The sequence below is a fragment of the Varroa jacobsoni genome, unplaced genomic scaffold, assembly GCF_002532875.2.
Source record: "Varroa jacobsoni isolate VJ856 unplaced genomic scaffold, vjacob_1.0 scaffold_358, whole genome shotgun sequence".
Taxonomy (NCBI): domain Eukaryota; kingdom Metazoa; phylum Arthropoda; class Arachnida; order Mesostigmata; family Varroidae; genus Varroa; species Varroa jacobsoni.
The window spans coordinates 270,260-292,825 of record NW_019213260.1 but is presented as its reverse complement, the minus strand read 5'-3'; the positions used below and the strand labels follow the sequence as shown (position 1 = coordinate 292,825).

The following is a 22,566-nucleotide window of genomic DNA, read 5'->3' as shown; positions in this document are numbered from 1 at the left end:
GCATGGAGCCAAGCGATAATCGAAACAATGACTAACACTAAGATGAGGAACAACCTGACTTCAACTGAAGTGATTATGATAGTACGATAAGGGAAGGGTTTTATGTTTTTGGTTGCATATCGAAAATTCTCTATTTAACGGGAATTTGGCGGATTGTGTTAACTTCAAGAGAGGGTATTGAAAGTTAATATTTACCTTTGTATTAAGGGCGAACACAAGTCGATACAAACAATGCACGACCGCAAAAAATGCTCGTTTATGATAGTCACTCATTTTACTTAATCTTTGTCTAATCTTAAGTAAATGACTTATTAGATAATGGTAAAGCACATAAACTGGAATATTTCCTTATATCTATTTAAACATTTATTAGAGCATAGAATCTCTGGAAAATGTGTATCCATTTAGAAGAGACGTGATTTCGGTACGTCACATCATAAAATATTTTTTCATTTTATTCAAATGAGATGATCAACACCAAATTATTACAGCACAGCATTACTGAAAATTCGCTCTTCATAGAATCGGTGAAAGATTTTTCAATAGGTGTCAGTATATCAGTATTTAAAAATATTTTTTCTCAAATGAGTATAAAAATGCAAATAGTTCAGCATAATTGTATCATTATTATTATGATATCATTTTGAACCGATTGAACTTATGGCATAAATTTCACTACAACATAGCAATTTAATTTAAGTATTAGGGTTGTAAACACAATTTTTTTAATTTTTGGGCCTATGTAAAGTTGCTCTATATGTTTAGGTTGTAAAAATAACACAGCGCTTTCAAGGCCATTACTTAAGCTGGCAAAGTTCGAATCCGTGTGTTGACGAAAAATGTAAACTCTATGTTTTTATAAAGTAGCGATAGAATTCGGAAAGTACGTGGTATGGAGATTAAAAAATGTCAGCTCATACAGAAGTACAGATAACTAAAAGTACTAAATATTTACACTCCCATACAGTACTTAAACAGAAAACAATTCCTGTCAATGTAGTTTGTGCATAAATCAACGCAAGCATATTAATATCGGTCTCAAGAAAAATCTTATGGATTTGTTTGATACCTACACTCTATAAAAAAGTAAGACAATACAGCAACTTCGTGATTGCTTCATAATGCCCCTAAGCTGTAATAATAGCACTTAAAGCAGTACAATAGCAACAGTAGCAAAAAGCGTGCTCACGAAGGCTCATGCTAAGCTCGTCTTCAATATCATCATCGTTATCATCGTCGTTGTCAAACTTCCTCCCTGTCGCCCTATTCTCAATGGCAATCATCACTATCTCAGCAGCGACATCTCACAAAACGATCTTACTTACGTTTCTCGCGCCATTGATGGGGAGTGTGATGATCACTTTAAAGGTGGCCACAATTGACAGTAAAGAGACCGACATTTGAATCAGTTGTGCTACCTTTTTCACTTAAGTAGAAGAGCGTACTACGGAAAAAATAGTATATTAGGGTTTATTTTGTCGACCCATATTGAAATACATGAGTTAAGGTGCTGAATATTTATCTGTACAATTAAAAATTTGAATTGTCAGGTATTTTCACCGACAGTGCTACTGAGCACAAATTTCAAACAGTGCCAGGATGTCTTACTTTACAGAACCCTTCAAACGATAATGCGTATTGTCTGTCATGGGCATTATCGGCATCGTGGTTTGCTTTGCTTGTTGTTGTTGCGCACATTCGTATAACGAGCGCATTCCTAACTGTGATCAGTTGCCCACGTAATCTTTATGTTGGTCCGCATCAATTGCCATTATCCGTTAGAAAAGCTGAGAGCTGATAAAAAGTAGTGGCCAAACAAACACAAGTGGAACATGTTTACAGTTTTATTGGATTTACTCAATAACTCGTAACCAATGAGTGTCAATGTCATCAAAAAACGTGTTCTGTCGTGAGCGGAATGTTAATAAGTCGGCTATAATAGAATACAAAAAACAATGAAAAACAACCAAAATTAGATACAAGCCCTAAGCTGTTAAACTAGCTAGACTTGCTGAAATTTTCTCTAACCAAATACCCATGATTGTTGGCAAGAAGCAAGAATGACAGAAGACGCCGAACCGTAAACACACAAACAAATAGAGAGAGTTTAGGAGAGATCTCAAAGGCTGTCTATCTTGTTCGTATCATGCGGTCTTATTACGTACACCAAGGCACTATTCACATCCATAAGCACTACATCCCTTAAGGTAGCATGCGTCCGAGAAGCGTACCGATTTTTTTGCTTGAAAGCTATCGGAGTTTAACGATGAACGGCATTAGTATAAAAATATAGATGTCAGAATAGTAAACCTAAAAATACATCTGCCTGCAGCTATTCTGTTAACAGTAACTCTCCATGTGATACAGTGTCTTAACGTATATTACTGTGTACCGTGATCTACCGCACGATGTTTACTTGCAAGGTTCTAATTAATTACATTAAGAATATGGTATTAGATGAAGGCGTTGAACTTATTTTCTTACGATGATTCACTTTTGTTCTTAAAGTATCGCCTCTTTTCAAATATATGTTCGAAATAGGCCTATATATATATATATATATATATATATATACATATATATAATTTGTGTAATACTGATCAATTTTTTCTTATATATCAGAACTGTGAAAATAGTGACAGCGAACCTTGCTCAGTGGTAGAGCGATATGGTTGAACATTTCAAGTTCAAACACTCGAAAAGAGCCTTTAAGGAGATGATCTTAATCCGCTCAAAGTTTGTGCATTGCAGCTACTGCTGCTTGCCATACGTGCGCACATTAGTTCGTTCCGACAGCCGTAGACCATTAGACTGAACAAGATATTCTTTCTTAGCGTGTGCCATATCCACATAACGTAGCATAACGTAACACACGCTATCCACAATTTCTTTCGTATTTTTCTCTGGTTTCAAATAGATTTCATTGCAAGTAGATCGTGTTGAACTAACTTAACTACCTTGCTACCTAGCTAGCTTGATTGCACATTTGATCCGTTGGAATTAACTGGCTATTAAAGTTAACTATAACAAACGTGAAGTTAAAATCAAATACCATTTTGCGTAAGCTTGAGCCAAGCAATTTCTCTGTTAGTATATTTCTGAAATATTCAACCATATGCTTGAAACTAGTATTAGACTCGAAGTATGTTTCAAGTTTTGTATTCGAAGCTGATTGATTCCGAACACAAAAGAAGCGCCTGCTTAAAGTTTTGAACCCAAGACTTACACTTTCTGCCTTTATTAACTAGACAAACCAGCACTGCGCCATCGCGTGATCATCCATACGACTTAATAATTGGGAACTAAGAAAAATCCGATTTTTTTAGTCTAGTGTTGTGCTATTGTTCCCGTAATGGAGCAGCCGTAACGTGTTTGTCTACTATTTTTTTTTATATAGAAAGACATAGGCTAATGCGTTTACGCACGACAAGCTGATCTCTGTTTCTCTTTATAGTCCATTTCATGGGACCCGAGTGTGAGATTCACTCACCTGTTCGCATACAAGTGAAAGACCGTACTCTGATAGTGTAGAGCACGATAGTATTCACTAAGCCGCTATCCTCTTTGTGACTCCCTCTGAGGCCTGGAGCCGCTTTCAAACATTACCCTAAATTCCTCAAAAAAGGAATGGGGATGCGTTGCTTTCTTTCCTTCTACCCCTTTTTCGCATCCTGCACTTCCAGACGTTTTTTCCAAGCTCTTTTTTTTACCTTTTCAACCTTTCTCCTCTCTATATTGGTTTCAAAAAGCCGTTTCGTTGTTCCGATGATTTGTAGATCCGAATATATTATGAACAATGTTCTTAACCGTGATCCACGATTTACCTCACATTACTCCTTTGCGCTTTTATCAGAGAGCTTCGCATTCAAATATTATGTAGTGCGCTCCATCTGTTTAGCTGACGCGCATAATACAGATGTGTCATGCTGAGTTTTCCTTGTCTTAACTATGTACGGCCAGTACTGAGCGTGGCTAGTCAGTACCTGCGTAATGTGACAGGTGAGGTCGCCATTGTTATTGTCATATCAGACTTATAGGTCTGATAAGAGGAATTTCACCTGACTTCTCGGTCTATCTGATGTTCTTGGTTATGACCATTTCTGTTACCATTTCTGCATGAATGCTATTCTGGCTGTCCAAAAGTCCATATCGTTCTCTAAGTACGGGCCACTTCTTTATTCCTTTCAGAAGACTGCCGATTAAACTTAGGAATACGTGAGTTGGTCCAGGTTCGAAATTGGACTTACACATACATCGTTTTGGGCTGAGAGCCAGCTGTGTATACATATGCATAAAGCCCAAGTAAAGATCAGGACATCTATGAATCGTCACTATTGACTCTCTCCGTCCGGAAAGATAACCAGATCTATGTAAGGTCAATTTTACCTAACGGATTATTTACACGTGTAGACTTGACTTACTTATCTTACTGAAGTTTTTCAAAATGAGTGACTTACTGGGTATTTATTCGTTCCAAGGCGTGTATATATTTAACAGAAAACAGTGAATTTCTAGCAATTGTCTGCTGTATCATGTAACTACTTTTCTTTGCATTGCTCAGATATAAGACAAATCGAAATCCATTGCCAAAGGTTTGTCACTTTAACAGGCTGAACTATTCTCCCTAAGCATGTAAGACTAATAAAAGCGGTGGACAAAAGTACAAGTATATTCTTAATTTACTCAATACATGCCATAATTTTTACTATCATATAGCTTCATTATCATATAGTTTCACATATATTGCATAGACTATGGAATGTTATATTAATTATAATTGAATCCTGTTGCTACCTGTCTAAAGGAGCCTTTAACTGAAGTTCGTATGAGAATGGTAGTATTGCTGCAATAGCAAGCAAATGAAAAAATTAAAAACGCTAATCAGGTCAGAAACGCCGATACTCGATTACCAGGACTGTATACAATATGCGTCACATTACATGCTAACTATTTGCAGTCTGTGGGAGAAATTGCGCGTAGACTTTTCTAACCTAGTGAAGCAGTGCCATTTTTCTAAAAACGATATCTGAAGTTTGTTTTTTGACTGTAAAGCGGACTAGGGATAGAGCGCTTGGGCAAGTTATAAAAATTGAATTTCGTTTTTTTTCTTTAAGGTCCGCATAACTGACTACGTCATCTTGACTAATTAGCAAGACCTGTACTCTAAAACATAACAAAAAGCGTGTTTCCATGCAAACTGCCTCGAGTAATTACAAGATATTTACTTAACAGTATGGATTAATACAAGTTTTAAACTTACTACCATGCGAGCAAAGACAACATCTTCGACCGAAATTTATGCTACTAAAATTACAAATTTCTCACAATTTAAGGAACTGTAGAAAATTCAATAAAAACAAAATACTGTAAATAATAAAAAAGTAGTCGTAGAACGGTGGAGCGGTTCAACGCTTAAAGTGGCTTAAAAAGGTGGTAAAAACTTACGGTATAGGAATTAAGCTGGTGACGACGATTCAGTGAGCTGATTTTAAAAACTTCATCAACTGTATATGCTCTGCTACAACTGCGAATTTTCACCTTTACTGGGTGCTGTCGTCACTGCTTGGTTACAACTTTTGTTCTCTTTCGTTCTTAGCAAGAAGAAGATTCTTCGGTTTAAGGAAGTGACTACCTGGTTTGAAGAAGCCCTCCATTTTTACCTGTTCTCAGGCCCGCCCTGTCGGACACTGGCAAATGATGCCGCAGTTCTCTCCATCGTTAATTTAAATTTATAACTTTCTAATTTATGATTGTAGCCTGTCCAACGGTGGTTGTTCTTGATCGTTCCCTTTGCTATGTAACAACCGTCGATCGATGAGGCCATGATTCTACCGAGTTGAATGTGCGACATACGACGAGGAAGACATAAGGAGGCGCCATTACGATAATATTATGCTTTCAACCCTGTGGATATATAGCGGCACGCGTTCTTGTCTGCTCTCGCTTTCGCGCTCCGGAGCTGACTACCGATACGGAAGCCGATGGTCCTTAGCGCGTTACCATCAATAAAGCGCATGCACATCAAATAGGGAACAATGGAAAATTTAAACTATTGGGAGACGTTGAAGAATCGAGAAGTTAATCAGCGGTTAATCCCGTTTCTTTCCACAGAAATTTTCAAATTTTATTGACTTTCAATTGGTTTATATATATGGTATCTCTAAATACATTTTTATACGTGAATAGTGTCGCGAACTGAATCGCTTTTTTTGTTATGAGACTATGAGTGAGCAATTACGAGTGGCAACCGCGTGTCGTCATTGACATGACCGCTGATCTTATTACTGCATGGACGTAACTTCTGAGGGCCTAGCATATAGCTCAGGTTCGACAGCACTTAATTTTGCTTGTCCTAATGCGATAATAAATTTAGTACTAATCTGATATGGCGATTGTGACATAGTTTCGGGAAATATCAATAAATGGTGGAAAAATTTTAACGCTCCTGCAAAATGGGGTGGCTGCTGACATTTTCCGATGTTGTTCCTCCTTTAAGGCAAAATGACTAAGAGCTGACTCGTATTACTAGATCGAAATGCATTGAATTCACGAATCATAAGGATTTTTATTATTCGCTATCAGCTATTGAGGAACCTAATGCTTGCTAATAAGGATCAAAAGCCTGTTGCTTTGAGTACTTTAAAAATGCATTTGACGTTTAGGTAGTAACCTCTTCGCTATTCATCGTGATAACGTATTTTACATACTAGATTCGAAATTCAGCAGGACATTTAAAAAAATATATAGTAACACAAATCTCCGACTTTCCCAAATTTCCTTTCGCTGGTACACCAAGTCATGGGTAGCCTCGTAAATACCTAACCACAAAGCGTACGCCAGTAGGTAACATCTCTCTCTAGAGCGATTGTTATCGACGCAGGAGTTACTAATACCAATGACAACACTGATGATGCAGGGTTTACTCTTCTTCTGTGCAAATATAGTGCTATTATATATGATATATATGTAAAACGACTTCATCTAACAACATGTACTTAGAGAACTTCGTTCTTCTAATAAGTACACACAAAGCCATGAAGGTCAATCTACATTTGAAAATAAGACTTCAATTCTTAATCTTGTTATTTATTGGATATACTCTATTTTCAAAAGCTATAAACGTTATTAATACTTTAAGGTCTCTATGTCTAAAAGATACGTCAATAACGCGTTTTTCTGCATGTTCTGTTTTTCTTTTTTCTTGATTAATTTTTAAGTAATACAAGGGATGTATATCTAAGTATACGAATACCAATTTCAAACTGTGCACACCTAAAATGAAGTGTATACAGATATTTAATTTTGTTGACCATATTTCGGCATCTAATTTTAACACTATAATGGTCAACGACAACATATTGGATTATATTGTTCCTCAATAAAGATTTTTTCCTTCCCAAAACATCAAGCATGCTGTGTTTAGATGAATAAGGAAGCAAGATAATAGAAAACAGAATAATGAATTTAGATTACGTGTAATCCAGCTAATTACGTATACATAATTAAAGTGTTTACTTGTTTCTCAGAATTGTTCACGCCTAAACAACTATTACATCGCGTTGATTGATAACTTAGTAATTAATAATAATTTCAAAAGCCACGCGTTATCCAGCTTAGTACGACGCATTATCTTTACATATCAAGTATAAATCCATGTGATTTGTGAGTGGCAAGTGTGTCATACTAATCGTAGATTGGGTGTTCATGGCATCACCATAAAAACAGATCACAGGAACGGAAAAATCAAGATAGAAAATAAGGCTGAAAAGAAAAGAAGCCTTAGACGTCATAGATGTGTTTTGAGATTTTTGTTGATCGGCGGTCGACGGTTTCGCGGGAAGTGACAGACGGCTCACGAATCGATTTCAAAAAAAAAAGGTCGATATGGAACTAAACAGGACGCGAACGAAATAAGAACGCGAAAAATATATTGATATAAAGAATGGCATAGAGACACTCTGATGACGACGATGCCGATATGACAACTAGTCCGGCAAACTGAAGAGGCGAGAACTATTCATAAAAATGACAATAACAGAACGAGCTTTAGCGGCTCGACTTTGTTACAGAAGCACACGAGATGTTTCGTCCTAATTTACATGCAGCGGTGTTTTAGTAATTCACATAAAAGAAAAAATAAATAGATCAATTGCCGCCTAGAAACCAACGTAATAGAAGTATATGTCTCATTTATCTCCAAACATGAAGTAACTTTTGCAGTTACTAAAATAACCACGATTTTGACGACGATTGCAGTTTTGGTAAGAGATTAGTTAGAAGAAAGTAAGAACGTTGTGAGCAACACTCAACAAACATCGATGTGTATACCATTTAAAGGAGACATTTTAGATTTAGCGTTTACGTATAAAATGGTAGGTTTATACACACCATTTACCAGGCATAATTTAAATATAACTAAACTAACTGTGTTCTTTGATGAATCTAAGGGCTGTACGCGTTATAGTTGCACCATATCTAAAAGTTCATCTAAAAGTTGAAGAGTTTTGAAATCGAAATATTTTACATTTTGTACTAACAGAAAAATTTGATGGGTAAAACATATGGAAACGTTTTCAATTAGCCACAGAGATGGCAATTGACAGAACAGTCAATACGTACGACGAACAATGTGTATGCGGCTAATTAAAAGCAGAATCGTATTGAACCATGGGATCTGCACGAAAGATCGATCACATGAAAACCATGGTCATTCATGCTTGTCACCACGATCTCATGGGGTCGCAACAGACAAAATAAGAAAAGATAGTCAAGGTCTATTCATGACCCCTACGACATGCAATGAGATGACTGTATACGTCCTAGTAGGTTTTGTCAGATTTCACACACATATGTCGGACGTCACAAACACCGTGATCAAAATTGAGGACCCGGCATCAAATCATTCTTTTTCTATACTATTTTTGTTTGCTTGGAGCAGATGGACTGCTGCTGTTGTTGTCGTCGCGGGGGTTAACGGGGGTTGGCCTGACTGGCTGGGTAATTCAATTCAAGATAAGGAAATAAATGTATATCCCAAGAAAAGGTAGAAGCAAATGAAAAGCAAATAGCAGCGCAACCGCTGCCACAGTACAATGTGATAGTGAGTCAATGTGAAAATGAAAACGTACTTTGCCGTTGGATTTCAAAGTTTCAGTCAGTCCAACTGTAGATTCGCTGACTTACGTAGCCGGCTGTGTGCTATTTTTATCAGTCTGACGAATATTGTTGTCCGTATAGGGAGACGAAGAGATCAAAAGGGTAGAAAGACCAATGTTTTTCTACCGGTTTTTCACTCCGGTTTTAGTGATAATGGTAATGTATCATGCCAGTGGCATCTAAAGATGAAAAGGGCGCAAGTTATCCATAAGAAAAGCACGGTAGTACAGGAGCGTATTCATCATCAGCTCACTGACGTTGATGATGAGGGCGAGATGTATGGAGTCATGCGAGATGGATGGGGAACGTCCGTAAGACATACAAGAAAAAAGTAAAAAACACCACAACAAGTCCGCGTCATGCACGTATCGCAAAGCTTCTTGTGAGCCACGACTGACGACCGTGGATCGGTCACGGGACGTCAGATCCGCTGACGGATCTCGCGCTGAATCGATGTCTACGGGTGGCTGAGTCGTGCGGAGTTGTAGAACTGGCATGAACAATGATCAATGAAATTTTGAAATGGTTTACTCCTTACTTAGGCTCTTAGTCCATCATCAGGCTGAGAATAACGCTTAAACAAAAGGAAACGAATCAAATTTCTTTTCGAATCATACTTTTATAAACTAAACCACAATCTACTTCCCATTTAGTTGATTCCTAAAAAGAGTTTAGGAATTACTTTTGTTCAAATTGGCGTTTATAGAATATGTCTTAAGTGAAGAAGATAGACTTAGATCGCTTAGATCTTAAATTATGAGTACTCCGTTATAGGCCAACCCACAACTTTCATATTCAACGTGCTACACAACACACCGCATTACCGACGAACTAGAGAATCTGTGCATGTGAAACTAGAAACTAGCTTTTGTTCCTAATATAGTGCTGCACACATAAATCCTCGCCAATGATGACATTGGTAAATACAGACAATATATAGACTTTTTTTCGCTCCTGTATAGTGTGCGCATTCTGTTTTGCATCCGTACTCTAGTGGTACATAAAACAAAGATGACGGGTTTGTCCCGGCACTATAATAAGACTTTTCATTTTCTTATCCTCATGGATTTTCGACAACTATTCGTAGGAATGTAGCTTTCTCGGGGTGTCCGGGAGCCATTGAGAATACGATTGGCTGTCGTCATTGCTGCCGTCGACGTTCGTTGCTGGTCATCCGCTCGGCCAGTCGGTCTTCCTCCGGGCAACGTTAGAGCGAGCCAAGTCGAGTTATTCCTTCTGCAAAGTTCGTCGTCGGCGCGCTGCAGCGGTGTTTCTGCTAGCGTTGCAGCGGTCTTAAGAGAACGGAGAATTGACCATCCATGTAGCCTGGCAGCCAGCGGTCGCGTCGCTTCTGCCGCCACCATTGGCGGTACGAGCAGAGATAGTAGTCGCCATGGCAGTAGCTGCCGCAAAGTTAGTAGAAGAGTGTTTGCTGTCTAGGTCTGCTTTGGCCTCCGTGAACGGCATGGCCGACAGCGCATCCCGACAGCTTCAGCTTACTCATGATATATGAACGACCACAACACAATACAACTGCAAAACTGCTGTTGTTGACGCTGCTGCCTCTGGATTGCTGTATTTCTGCTGTCTACTCCAGCGCTGCCGCCGCCGTCGGTGCCTTCGTCCGTCTCCGTTTACAGCAAAGGCAGAGATAGATCCTCCTTCAGCTGCTGTTGCCGTATGCTGCTGCTGGCATTACGGTGGCCCGTGCAGCGATAGCTATGGCGACAGCGGCGGTGGCGGCAGCAGGACAGCAGAAAAAGCAACAAGGCGGGAGGCGGCAGTATCGAACGAACGAGCGAACGAAAGAACGACAGCCAACAACAGCAGAAATGGCGATAACAACAACACGTCCACTCTTCTTCTCGTTCTCCCTCTGGGTGTTTGGCGTCGCTGGTGATGTCGGCCAACGACTGCTAAAGCGCCGCTGCTACTGCCGTTTCTGACTGGCGTTTCTTTTAGCTGTTTCCTGGCTTTGCGCTCTTCTTCGTCTTGTTCAGCGTCCGCTTTAACATCAGATAGACGAAAGGAGCAGAAAGTTGACTTGGCTTGAAGGATGAGAGGCAAGAAGAGATTGAGTGAAGAATCAGGAGTCTGTTGCCGCTGTTGTTGGTCGAGGCATGAGGTTGCGGCCGCAACAGCAGCAGATTAGCCAGCCAACTCTCTACAGAAGGGCAACGGCAGCCGCTACTGCGGCAGCGGCTGGATATATCATGAAGCGCGGTGGTGAACAGCGGCAGTGGCAGCAGCGGCAGCGGTGGTGGTAGTGGTACGCCCTGTAATTATGAAGAGGAGCCGGCGGTTCACTTCTCTACTCTTCCCACCCCGTTTTCCCCCCTGCTTCTCGTCGCGCCGTCTTCGTTTTCTTTTTCGTCTCCAACTTCGTCTTCATCTACCACTTCGTCTTTCTTCTTCGTCTTCTTCTTTTTGTGCTGTTGCTGCATCTTCGACTTCGTTGCTGCTGCTGCTGTTATTCCTCCACTTTGCCTCGTGCTCCTTCGGTTTCTTCGTGCTGTTGCTTTTGTTGTTATTGGTGTTGGTGTTGCTCCTCGTCTTTTTCGCTCACTGCTGGCAAAGAGACAACGAAGTCGGGGAAGATTGCGGCGACCGACTGCTACGACTATACGACTACGAAACAGCTAACCGAACGACTGCGAAACAACAACAACAACACTAATAATAGCAACAACAACAACAACATCAACAACATTAATAGCAGTAACAACATCGGAGAAGACAGCCATAGAGCCTTCCTTTCACTTCATAGTCAGCGATCGTCGATCCAACAAGTGTGTATACATATGCTGCTCTCCAGGGGGATAGGTTTAGATATTCGCTGCGAATACATAGAGTTCGATGAAAACGGGTGGTGCAGTTTAAATATGAGCCGGGTGAAAAAAATAGTCACCGTAAACTGCCGACTAGTTAGGAAACCCACAACGGAATTTGCCTCAAAAGGCATGGGTATTGCGCCGATTTACTGGAAATTACAATTGTCAAATTGATCTATATCTGCACTTACGGTTATTAATGTAGCAAAACTGACTCTCAATTTAAAATGTTAAGTACGTAGAACAAATAATATCAATAGGGCATAAATAGGCACATTATGTATAAAATGAAGCGCAGTCGTTGGTCCAGATTCTTCTCAAAAATTAGCATTACCAGTGAGCGGTGTAAAAGATAATTCGAAAAAAAAAAAGATAACACAGACAAGGAAATGGATATACCTGTACTAAATTTCATTAAGAATTGGTGGAAAAAAACTTTCTAAGTTTCGCAGCTCTAATAGCCAACGATTATAAAGCTTATATTATTTCAATCACGTAAACTGTATTTTCTCAATAACGCGCAAAGTTACAACAAGCACCCTTGTTGCTTGCTATCAGTTCAGGAGAACTAAGAAATTTGAACCATAAGGAAAGGATTATGAAGCTATTTCATGCATCTTAATTTCTTTCGCATTATAGAAATGGAATTCTTTATCATGTTCCTTCCTCATCATTAGCAGATTATCGCTTCTTAGAACACATATCATACTAAGCCTGTCTTTCAACACCAATTCAACATTCTACTAAATATGTGAACTAAAGTAGTACTATCAAGCTTATTCTTAAGGTTTACCGGTTACCTTTTTAGTGCCTTTAGAGCTTTTACCTGATTTACTTGCTAAAAAAAAAAAACTGAGTATAACAAATATAGCTCGCAACGCAGTGCTTAGTGGTGCACAACGATTGATCAATATTAAACAATGTGCTGACAGCTTTAAAGAGCTTTTAGCAAAGGCCTCCAGTCTGCTGTCCAAGTCTGGATCAGGATAAATCCTGTTTCTTTATATCTCGAACAAGTGATGTTACATGGCATATCTGAATTGTGGTCGTATTTTAGGACCACAACCCGCATTCTTTATGCCCTAGTTCCAGAATGCGCGAAGCTGCTACACGTAGACATTGCAGCCTTCGTTTTAGCTGTTTTAGTCACAACAACAAAAGTTGGCCAAGGAGAGGTAACTCAGTGAGGTACTGAGTGCAGTCCATAAGATGATAACAACTGCATTCAATCGCCTAGAATAACATAGGCTGAACTTAATCATTTTTCACACCTATTACAAAGGCAATCGATTGGAATTATGTAATTTCGATATATCCGTAGTATTGGATTACATTGTGAACACCCTGTATTATTGTTGTTATCGTTGTTCAACACGGACGTTTTCGCCATTTGTGCCTCCTCCGGGCAGATGGCGGCTAGGCTCGAAAGTCACCGCAGTAATTATAGGTTAAGAGCCGAAGCCAATATGTCTCTACCTAAGTGCCGCGTATACATAGCCAGCATGTGCATTTGGCTATGTTTGCTTGATTCTACATAAAAATGTGAGTGATATGTGTGTCTCGAGCTGTGAGCGAACATGTTCTGTTACTTCAGATCTTTGTGTCTGAGTTACAACTAGGTTTGAAAAGAGGCGAGTCCCTAGTCCACTCACCCAAGACATCATTTCTTGAGAACGCGTAATACTCAATTTTCATGATTACTCAGTATTCAATGGCGATAAACGTAAGGACAAGTAACTGTAAGCCGAAAAAAATCTAGTCCATATAAACATTCCGTTTAGTAAGTATCCCTAACCCTTATCTTTAAGCAGATAGTGGCGCTTCAGAGATTTTTTGTGGTAAAATTTTTACCATTTCTTACATCTAAAATACACAGTAGTAATGAATTAGACAATCCAATACCGAATATGAACATAACAATTATTTATTTTTCTAATCGTCGTATGAAATTTGCTACGTAACACATCTAACAAGAGCAAGAAACGAAGAGCCCTTATATATATATATATATATATATATATATATATATATATATACGTAAAACTCTACAAACAATACATTTAGATTAGTATTACACTTTGTCTAGTAAGGACCATGGGTTCCGCTATGCAATAGACTATTTTCATATCACAGTATAACGGTATCAATACTGTAGCGCAATATGAATATATACTAAGTGACCTAAAAAGTTAGATAGCAACATTGTCACTACCGCGTACATTTTAAGTGGACCATATCTAGCTATGTCTATAAATATAATTTAAAAGAAATTAGGCTAAATTCGTTCCGGTACCATTTAGGATTAAACGTAACTGTGACTTTAAATAAATGGCTCAGAAAGCAAATACTAGCAATTAGGTTTCGTTATACTGTTCGTATGACCCATCCCAGGTGCCTTTTTACGTGATATATATATATTTGGCAAAAACAATACATTTCAGAGGAAAAAATTACAGCGCTTTGAGTTTCAAATTGAGAAGTATTTTATTTCACGTAAAAAAGCACTTAGAGCCTTTACTGGCGAGATGAACCCAGGCAGGCCCTAAAGAACTGTCCGTAAGAGTGTCATAATAATGTATTCGCCTACTAAGCTTTGGGGGGCACATAAAGTGGTCTAGGTTTAAAACCGGGCGCAGATATATTTCGTCTCGTATTGAGAATCAGCCGTCTCAGGCAACGCTAAACAGCAATACTGTATATAAAACTTAAAATCTTAAAGTCCTAGAGGAAATTATATCTAAAATTACCTTTTTTTTATACTAATATTTGCAAAAATGACGAGGACACACCATGAGTTGGGTGCTCATCAAGACTTACCTAAATGAATCTCGATAAATACAGATGTTCAATATCGTTGTAGTATTACCGACAAATCAGTTCAGCATCGCAAATTTAGATAAAGTTATGTGAATATGAAAGATATGTAGTTAATTACGTTTGGATGAGAATTTGACCACTATTCGATTCAACGAAATTTTATAAGACATGTACTTGTCGAGATGGTTGGCCGGTTCTAACGGCAATTCTCTCCGAAACACCTTCTTAGCGAATTAGTTGTAACTATTTGTGTTGTCGCATTGGGAGTCGCTGGTTCAACCTTCGCCAATTACGTATGCTACACGACAAATGTAAATAAATAAACAAAAGAAGTTTTGTATAGTGGCATCGAGAAATCCAGACCACCTTGCTGGTGTTCTAATTCACATAGACGGCGGGAATGTCGCCTGTAACCCATTTTCTACTTAGGAATCATCCAATTTTCTCTATTTCGAATTTGTTTTACCGTGGTATTGAATTTTTTCAGCAATAACATGATAGCCTTTTTATTGTTATCTATCATATTAATGTTAGTAAACATATTCGAGCCCATAGTATATACAGATTTGAATCTTCTGGAATACCTCAAGCACCTTCTTTTAGGTCTGTCAACAGGATTCATATAAGTTTTTGGCTTGTGAGGGGATTTTTGATATCTGTATGCTGCTTATTTGAGACATGCTGTACTATAGAAGGTTTTCTTCTTCTCCAGTTGATCCCAGAGGTCTTGGTTTTGGCCTTAACCTTTTTTAGCAACCACAGGCAGTTTTTCTCCTTGCAGATAGGGGTTGATCTCCAGTTTTGACGTGTAGTTTGGCTGAAATGTGTTAGAATCATAACAACTTAGTTTGTATTTCAGTTGTCTAAAAATTTCTTTAATATAGTGTGTATTATTTTCGTGATCCTTAATGTGCTGCCACGCACTATTCAAATTTAAGCTCATTACATCTACTTATGTGTATGGAAAAAAATAAGAATGTGCTTTAATTGAACTTAAAACGAACAGCGTACATGAAGTAAATGCGGAATAGCATGCTTAGACCTTTTTTCTGAGCACAGAAAATTTTGATACGTGTCCTCAGGCATTGAGATATCTTTTTGCTGTTCTAGTTAGCGCTTTTTGTAGGCACATCATTTTCCAAAATTTGTATTCAATATTTCCAAAAGAAAAAAATATTCCAGTTTCAAAAGTGGAACGTTTTTTGTCGACATCATTTGATTTTCAAACACTGACATCTGTGCCAGAGTAATGACAGAAATTAGTTACTTGCATATACGACTTGTTGAAGACTGGCCCTTCGATAGCTAAAGTAATGACATGTGCTTTTAGATTTGTCTTGTGATAAAATGACATTTTGACCATTTGTGATGTCATCAGAAAGAATTTTTCATTTTCCGAGTTTTTTCATTAGTTGAAAGAATGCCCACGAAGCTAATACTCCCATATGAGACGCAACTTGAGTGCCATGAAATAAAGGGGTGGCGTTTTTGAAAAAGCTATCATTGCAGGTTTTCTTATGCTTATAAGCCTTTGCCATGTACAGAACGGAAACTAGTGGCATACTACCGAAAAGTTTGAAGCAGTTTTTGCACTGCTTTTTTTTCAGATTTTTTTAATATTGCACTGATCCACTCTCCAGAAAGCTTGTCACCAATGAAGAAAAATTAGAAATCGTGTGAACTGTGTGTGTGTGTTGCATGAAGCCTACGCTGGTTTCAAACTTTAGAGTGAGATGGAAAGATGAAGAAGAGCAACGAAGCCTGCAAAAAAGAGTACGGCAGGATTTCAAATTAGATCGAGTAGGCCCGATGATGGGTTTGTGCGTTTGTTAAAAGTGGTAGGCACGGCTTAGCCAAGCGGGAGTACTAGGTGCGATAACATAACGAACAATATCAGCTATAGTGAGTGAAGGAGGCCGAATTCTCTGAACTTAGAAGCGTGAGCTTGCGGATTAGAGTTCCGGCCTAAATTCAGTGATTTTGAAATGGTTTCGGTTCAGAACATGCGCCCATCGCTTAGTTTTCAGTCGCCGGAGACAATATCATTATATCTTTATCACTGACAGTATTCGAGCTGTATAGTTGTTGCCGTTTAGCCTGTATTTTGTTGTACTGTGCGCAGATAATTGTAGCATAATTTCGAGGCTTAAAACAAACATTATTTAAAACGCTATTTCAAAGTTCAAAAATATTAATTTTTGAAAATGAACATCGGTTGGCTTTAAGAAAAATTCTAAAGTCATCTTTACAACATGGTATAGACAGCTGAGACAAGCTGCATCACAGCATAAAGGACACGATCGTTAATAATGAAAAGCGTTACTATAAAACTTTGCAATGCTATTTTTATTTTTAGCTTATGGTAAATTGATTAGTTAGTAGTCAGAATTAACAATACAAAACAGTAACAGTATTTTCTTGAAATAGCTGTTTCGACTAAATAGCTCCAATTCTCTGGTTATTTTCTACGTATCAGACCTAAGAAGCTTCTATCGTCACTTATGTCATATACCTCGATACCTTACAAGAAAATGTCCCTTACGAGAGGCAAATACTCCTGCTACAGGCCTGTCTTCCATAGCGCAAGTTAAATAACAACACTTCTAAGCAGTGCATGGGTTTCACAGAAGACAAAACTATAAGGATACGAGTGCACACTTCGAACATATTTAAGAAAGTATTTAATAGCGAGATCGTACTAAGTTTTGTTATCATAATACTTACAGTGGTAACTGTTATGGCAAAACTACTACTTCTGATAGGGAAACAAGCGAAGGAGCAGTATCACTGCCGCAGAACAACAACAATCATTGATGTTCTAAAGAGAAGGATGTTAATAATAATTGTAGTGATGGCTGTATACTTTTTAGCGTCACAATGATGACGAGTTGGCGCTCTGCGGGGTATCAACCACGATAACAACAACAATTGATGATGTCAATTACACAATCGGGGACTTCCATAAGATCTACTGGAGTCATCAGTCATGTATCTTCAGAGTAAACAAACCAGAAATCATCGAAACGGGCGAATTATGCGCAGCGTATCACACTATAGTCACAGAGTCGTTATCTAAATAGTGGCAACATCCATAATAGTAACTGTCAACATTTAGGTGTTACCGCTTAGTCACGACAGTTACGATTGATACAGAACATACTGATGCATTTGATTTAATTACTTATTTGTAAGTCTATCTGAGATAACGCCAAAGCCTAATGTTGTCTATGTGATTAACTATCTCCGGGATACCGCCACGGGGCTTCTGATTCTTGTATAGGTTTATAAAAATCTATTTTGAGAAATACAATGTTTTTCATTTTGGTGATGTGTCGAATATTTTCTTGGGTACCGAAAACTTCTGTTATCCAGATCCCGCTATATTGATTAGCATGGATGTATCCCTTTTTGATGAGCTTTTCGTCATCTGACAACGATCTTTGACAAGTCGGTGTTTAAGAGTTACTCACATTTTTTCAAGTGGTTAAAAATAAGTGCAAAATGGTAATAAAGAAGCTGTTTTACGTAATGTAATTAATTACTATAATGTGAAAAGCTGTAGGAAAGTAACTTTTTCGGGGAAGGTATGAGAAATCCATTTATTGACTGTCAGAAGCATTTACCCAGTGGTTTACCACCACTAGGCCACCTTTAAACAATAAGGCATTCATATATCTTGATGTTCTTAAGAGATCCACGGAGAGCAAAGAGCGATCACTCGTCAACCGCCTGCCAGTGCCGGCGAACCAATTCATGTAACTCAATCACACAATGGCAACGAATTCCATATGGTTACTGGAATTTGCAAACGGACGAAACAGAAAAATACCAACGAGAGCTGTAACGGAACGCCTGTAAGTTTGTAATGTATAGCTTGTGAGATAAACTGAAAAAACAGAGTAGTTACTATTTCAGGTGGAATATTTTGAACAGGAGAAATTGTTATTGACAGCGAAGTTATGGGACAACTGGAATATGGTAGAGAAATTCTACGACGTTACCCGTTACCAATTGGGCGATCGTAATTGGGTAGGTCTACTGAGAAGGTTTGGCTAAGCGTACCTTTAAATAGTATCAGTTTAGTAACTGACAGAACTTGATATAACAGCGGAATGAGGTTACCTGATAGGGTCACTTAAACGTAATAATCGGAGCAGGATAACGGGATCGTTCACTAGATAAGAGGTAGATGCGGCAAGATAGTCGTAGTTATAGTATACCTTAGCTTAGTTGTAACATTGCACCCACGGTAAAACGTAAATTTATCTGCAGGTGTTTTGTGTATGTAATGTTTGCGAACTAATAGAGTTTCATACTCGAGTGTGGTCCAACTTTGATTTTTCAAGGTATGTGGAATGTTTATTTAGAGAAGGCTTCGAGTCGCATCTGCTGTCAATTGGCGAAGTATCATTTCCACAAACCATTTGTAAAGGACTTAAAAGTTGCTCAGCATTAATATTACATGTCGAGTAACAGGATGATTGCACCAGGGTTCCGCAACGCAATAACGGGTTGCAACCGAGTAGGCCTACTATAATACTTTTGAAGGAGCGACGGCAGTAGATTAATGAGGCTGATGTACGATAAGCAAATATTTATAATCTCAAGTATTAATTAAATAAAATTACGGGATTCGGTTGTCGTAAAGAAACATTTCCTTTTATAATATTTCCTAATAAGCCAATTTTGTCCTGCTATATTAGGCACCCCAAAAAGCTTCTTAGAGCATACAGATTACTAGGAAGCTCATTTTGGTATATATATATATAAAAGATAAACGTCTCAAATGTGCGTTCCCCGATCAATGAGTGTAAGTCTGCTTAGACCCGTCAGGCCACGTCTATTTGTTTACGGAAGCTTTCCTTATATAGATGTAGTTCAATATGAATAAATGCATAAAAGCGTTATCATCTTCTCTTTTCGTTCAGTAAGAGAGGTAGTCTCCGTTTTAAGTCTGCGACTGCGGGCGTGCAAAAAGGTTTGATCTCTTTTGTTTTTCTCTGCATGGTTATTGTCGAAGCGCGAAGCGTCCCTCTGAACAATTGCAGGAAGATTGTTTCGAGGATAAATTAGACATGAGATCCATTCAATATAAATTATGTCGAAGAACGTTTGTTTTTACGGGAATTGCAGGCTTCCAGTGGCGATAGTACACGTGTTAACTTCGATAAACTTAAACAAAGGTTGCCTCCTTCCTTCTTTTTTCGGTTTCCAGAACATGCTATGTTTTTTCGCCGTCTTTATAGTGCAATGCTAATGTCTTTGCCTAATTAATTTAATGGCAAGTTGTCTAGGTTCGAAACCTGACAGATCCCTTTCGTTTCGCCTTTACCCGAACCCAGTAATGCTTTACGGCAGCACTGAATGCAAAAAGGCGCAAGTTCATCTTTCGATTTGTTGATTCCGATCAGGTTTGACGCAGTCAACAGATAATGAGAATCATCGAATCAAACGAGCTAAATAACACTCTATAAAGTTCAATACTAACAAAAGCAGGTAGTTACTTGATTTTTGTTTCTAGCAGAAATTTTAAAGTGCTGCGCTATATTAATAGAGATAATAGTAATTAGATGAACCCGCAGGTTTCTACTCGCGCCTGTCTTACCGTTGACTTAACGAATTGGTTCTCTAATATTACAGCCAGCCCAGAGATCTGCTGCATTAACGTTGTAGTTATTTCATTAGCATGTGTTAATATGCGCGAATCCGATTCGCGTAATACGTAACCAAATATAAATTATTGTTCGATTGCCTTTAAAGTTGTCCGTTTGCTTTTGAGATCCCACGGCATCAGTGTCTGCATTTGTAACGTCTATTAACAATAGAGATCATTCCATTTATATTTTGTCTTCTAATATGCCATAGTTCTTACGTTGGCGTTGACTAATACCTGATTTATGTCATATTCATCCTGAGACCCTCAACAATTTAGTCAATCTCTCACATAATATACGTAATCTCGTTATCTTAGTGCCATTATTCTTACAGCGACCGGCTATTCTACTCAAAAAAATGTCGGAGTTACCTTGCTTTTTTGCTGCAATTAATACTGTCATATATTTTGCCGTTTGCGGAATATACATGTAGTGCACTAATTAACTTTGACTCCAAAACTTTCAATATGAATCTGCGCAAGTTGCACATGTAAAGTTAGCCGCTAGACCTGCATGCCTTGCAAAACATAGCCTAACGCGGTTTCCATATCTCTCTGTAGTTATTATCACTGCCCCCATTAGCACGTTGTTCTCATTTCGATACGGTGTTGTGTTCTTCTCGGTTTTACATTTGAATTAATCCGAGATAGTTCATATTATTATTGTTCCCTCCATAGGAAAGAAATTACACTTCTCAAATTCAATCAGAAAAAAAATATAATCCATATGTTAAGAATATGGCTTACGTTTTATGAATTGGAAAGCATTTCGATACATATCACTATGTTATTCCTCAGTATTTGAACATGCCGCCAAAAAAGAATCGACCTGTCGAAAGTAGCATAAAGCTATATAGGAGAAAGATATTTATCCAATCGAAGAATATGAATCACACATGCCTTGATTATTCAGATCTCATCGACCATCTCATAAACTAGTCAAATTAGTGCTATGCCCCTTTGTGCAAGAAAAAAATGTTTTTCGAAAAAAACGAACTCGCATATTTAAGACATATGTCCTGCGATAATTTATATTTCATAACTTAAAAATTATTTTGGCAAAAATTATCATTTTATCATCATATTTCAAAAAAGAACAACTAACCGTCAAATTCAAGGTTGTGCTTAATTTGTAGAACAAAACAGTACGTAAACTTCCCGGAGCAAGTCGGAAAAAATATTAACTTGTTCCAACTAACGCTTTACGGGAACTGCGGGAAAAAAATAGTCATCCAGTCGGCTCCGTACGACTTTCCTATAACGAAACTTAGTGACCCATCAACAATCAGTTCAACCCAATCACTTTATGCGTGCTGTTTAGATAGAACAGATAGACGGAAAGTTTCGATAGTATATAGGCTAGACATACCCGTTTGCTTCGCTCCGCGCCTGTTTTATCGTTGATTTTAGTAATATGATTCTTTGTCGTTAGGCCAATCCTAACGCATACTACAGCAGACACCAACAGTTATCCCCTGTTTCAATTGCCCTATTTTATTCCCTTATTCGTCAGCCTGCTATAAGATAGAAACGAATCCGATCTGCGTTACGTTTGGCCCAACATAAATCATAGGTTGATTGCAGACCTACATTCCGCAGCTGCGACTTTCCTGAGGTCCTGGAGACCCAGTTTCTTTATACCTGGCCAAACATCTCATCACCGAAATCCCATTTCCTTGATTCAATCAACTGTTACCTTGTTTCAGTGACCTAGTTGTATTAATACTGTAATAATATTAACTTATTTGAATGGTTGGTCACATCCCATGTAGCATGCAACTCCATTACAGTTACCCTAAGGCAATAATCTCGTACCCTATTGAAATATCCCGATTGTTTCCTATTTCTTCTGCCTCAATTGTTATTATTTATCTTTCATTTCTGCTGCCCCATTCTCCCATTAGCGTTAATTCATTACGATCAGCCTGTCTTAATATTTGATTCGTATTACACGTCAATTAGAAATTAACTATTGCAGACCGACACCTGTACACGCGTTCAGTTGTAGTTCTAGTACTCCATTGTGGTAATTCCATTATCTCGTGCAACCATCCGGTTACAGTAGTTGTATTTCTATGACTTATTCAGTGTCTCATTTTGTACCACTGA

General features: G+C 38.3%; 1 protein-coding gene across 2 annotated transcripts in view; it reads right to left on the bottom strand.

Annotated features, from left to right (window-relative positions):
- Positions 1–13,886: 13,886 nt before the first annotated feature.
- The window catches only part of 7B2 (Secretogranin_V domain-containing protein 7B2), a 37,676-nt gene continuing 28,996 nt past the window's right edge, over positions 13,887–22,566 (bottom strand). For both annotated transcript variants that reach the window (XM_022831923.2, XM_022831922.2), the window contains exon 7: positions 13,887–15,621. In XM_022831923.2, coding sequence (XP_022687658.1) covers positions 15,544–15,621 — 78 coding nt within the window. In that variant the 3' untranslated portion in view covers positions 13,887–15,543. The remainder of the gene's footprint in view (positions 15,622–22,566) is intronic.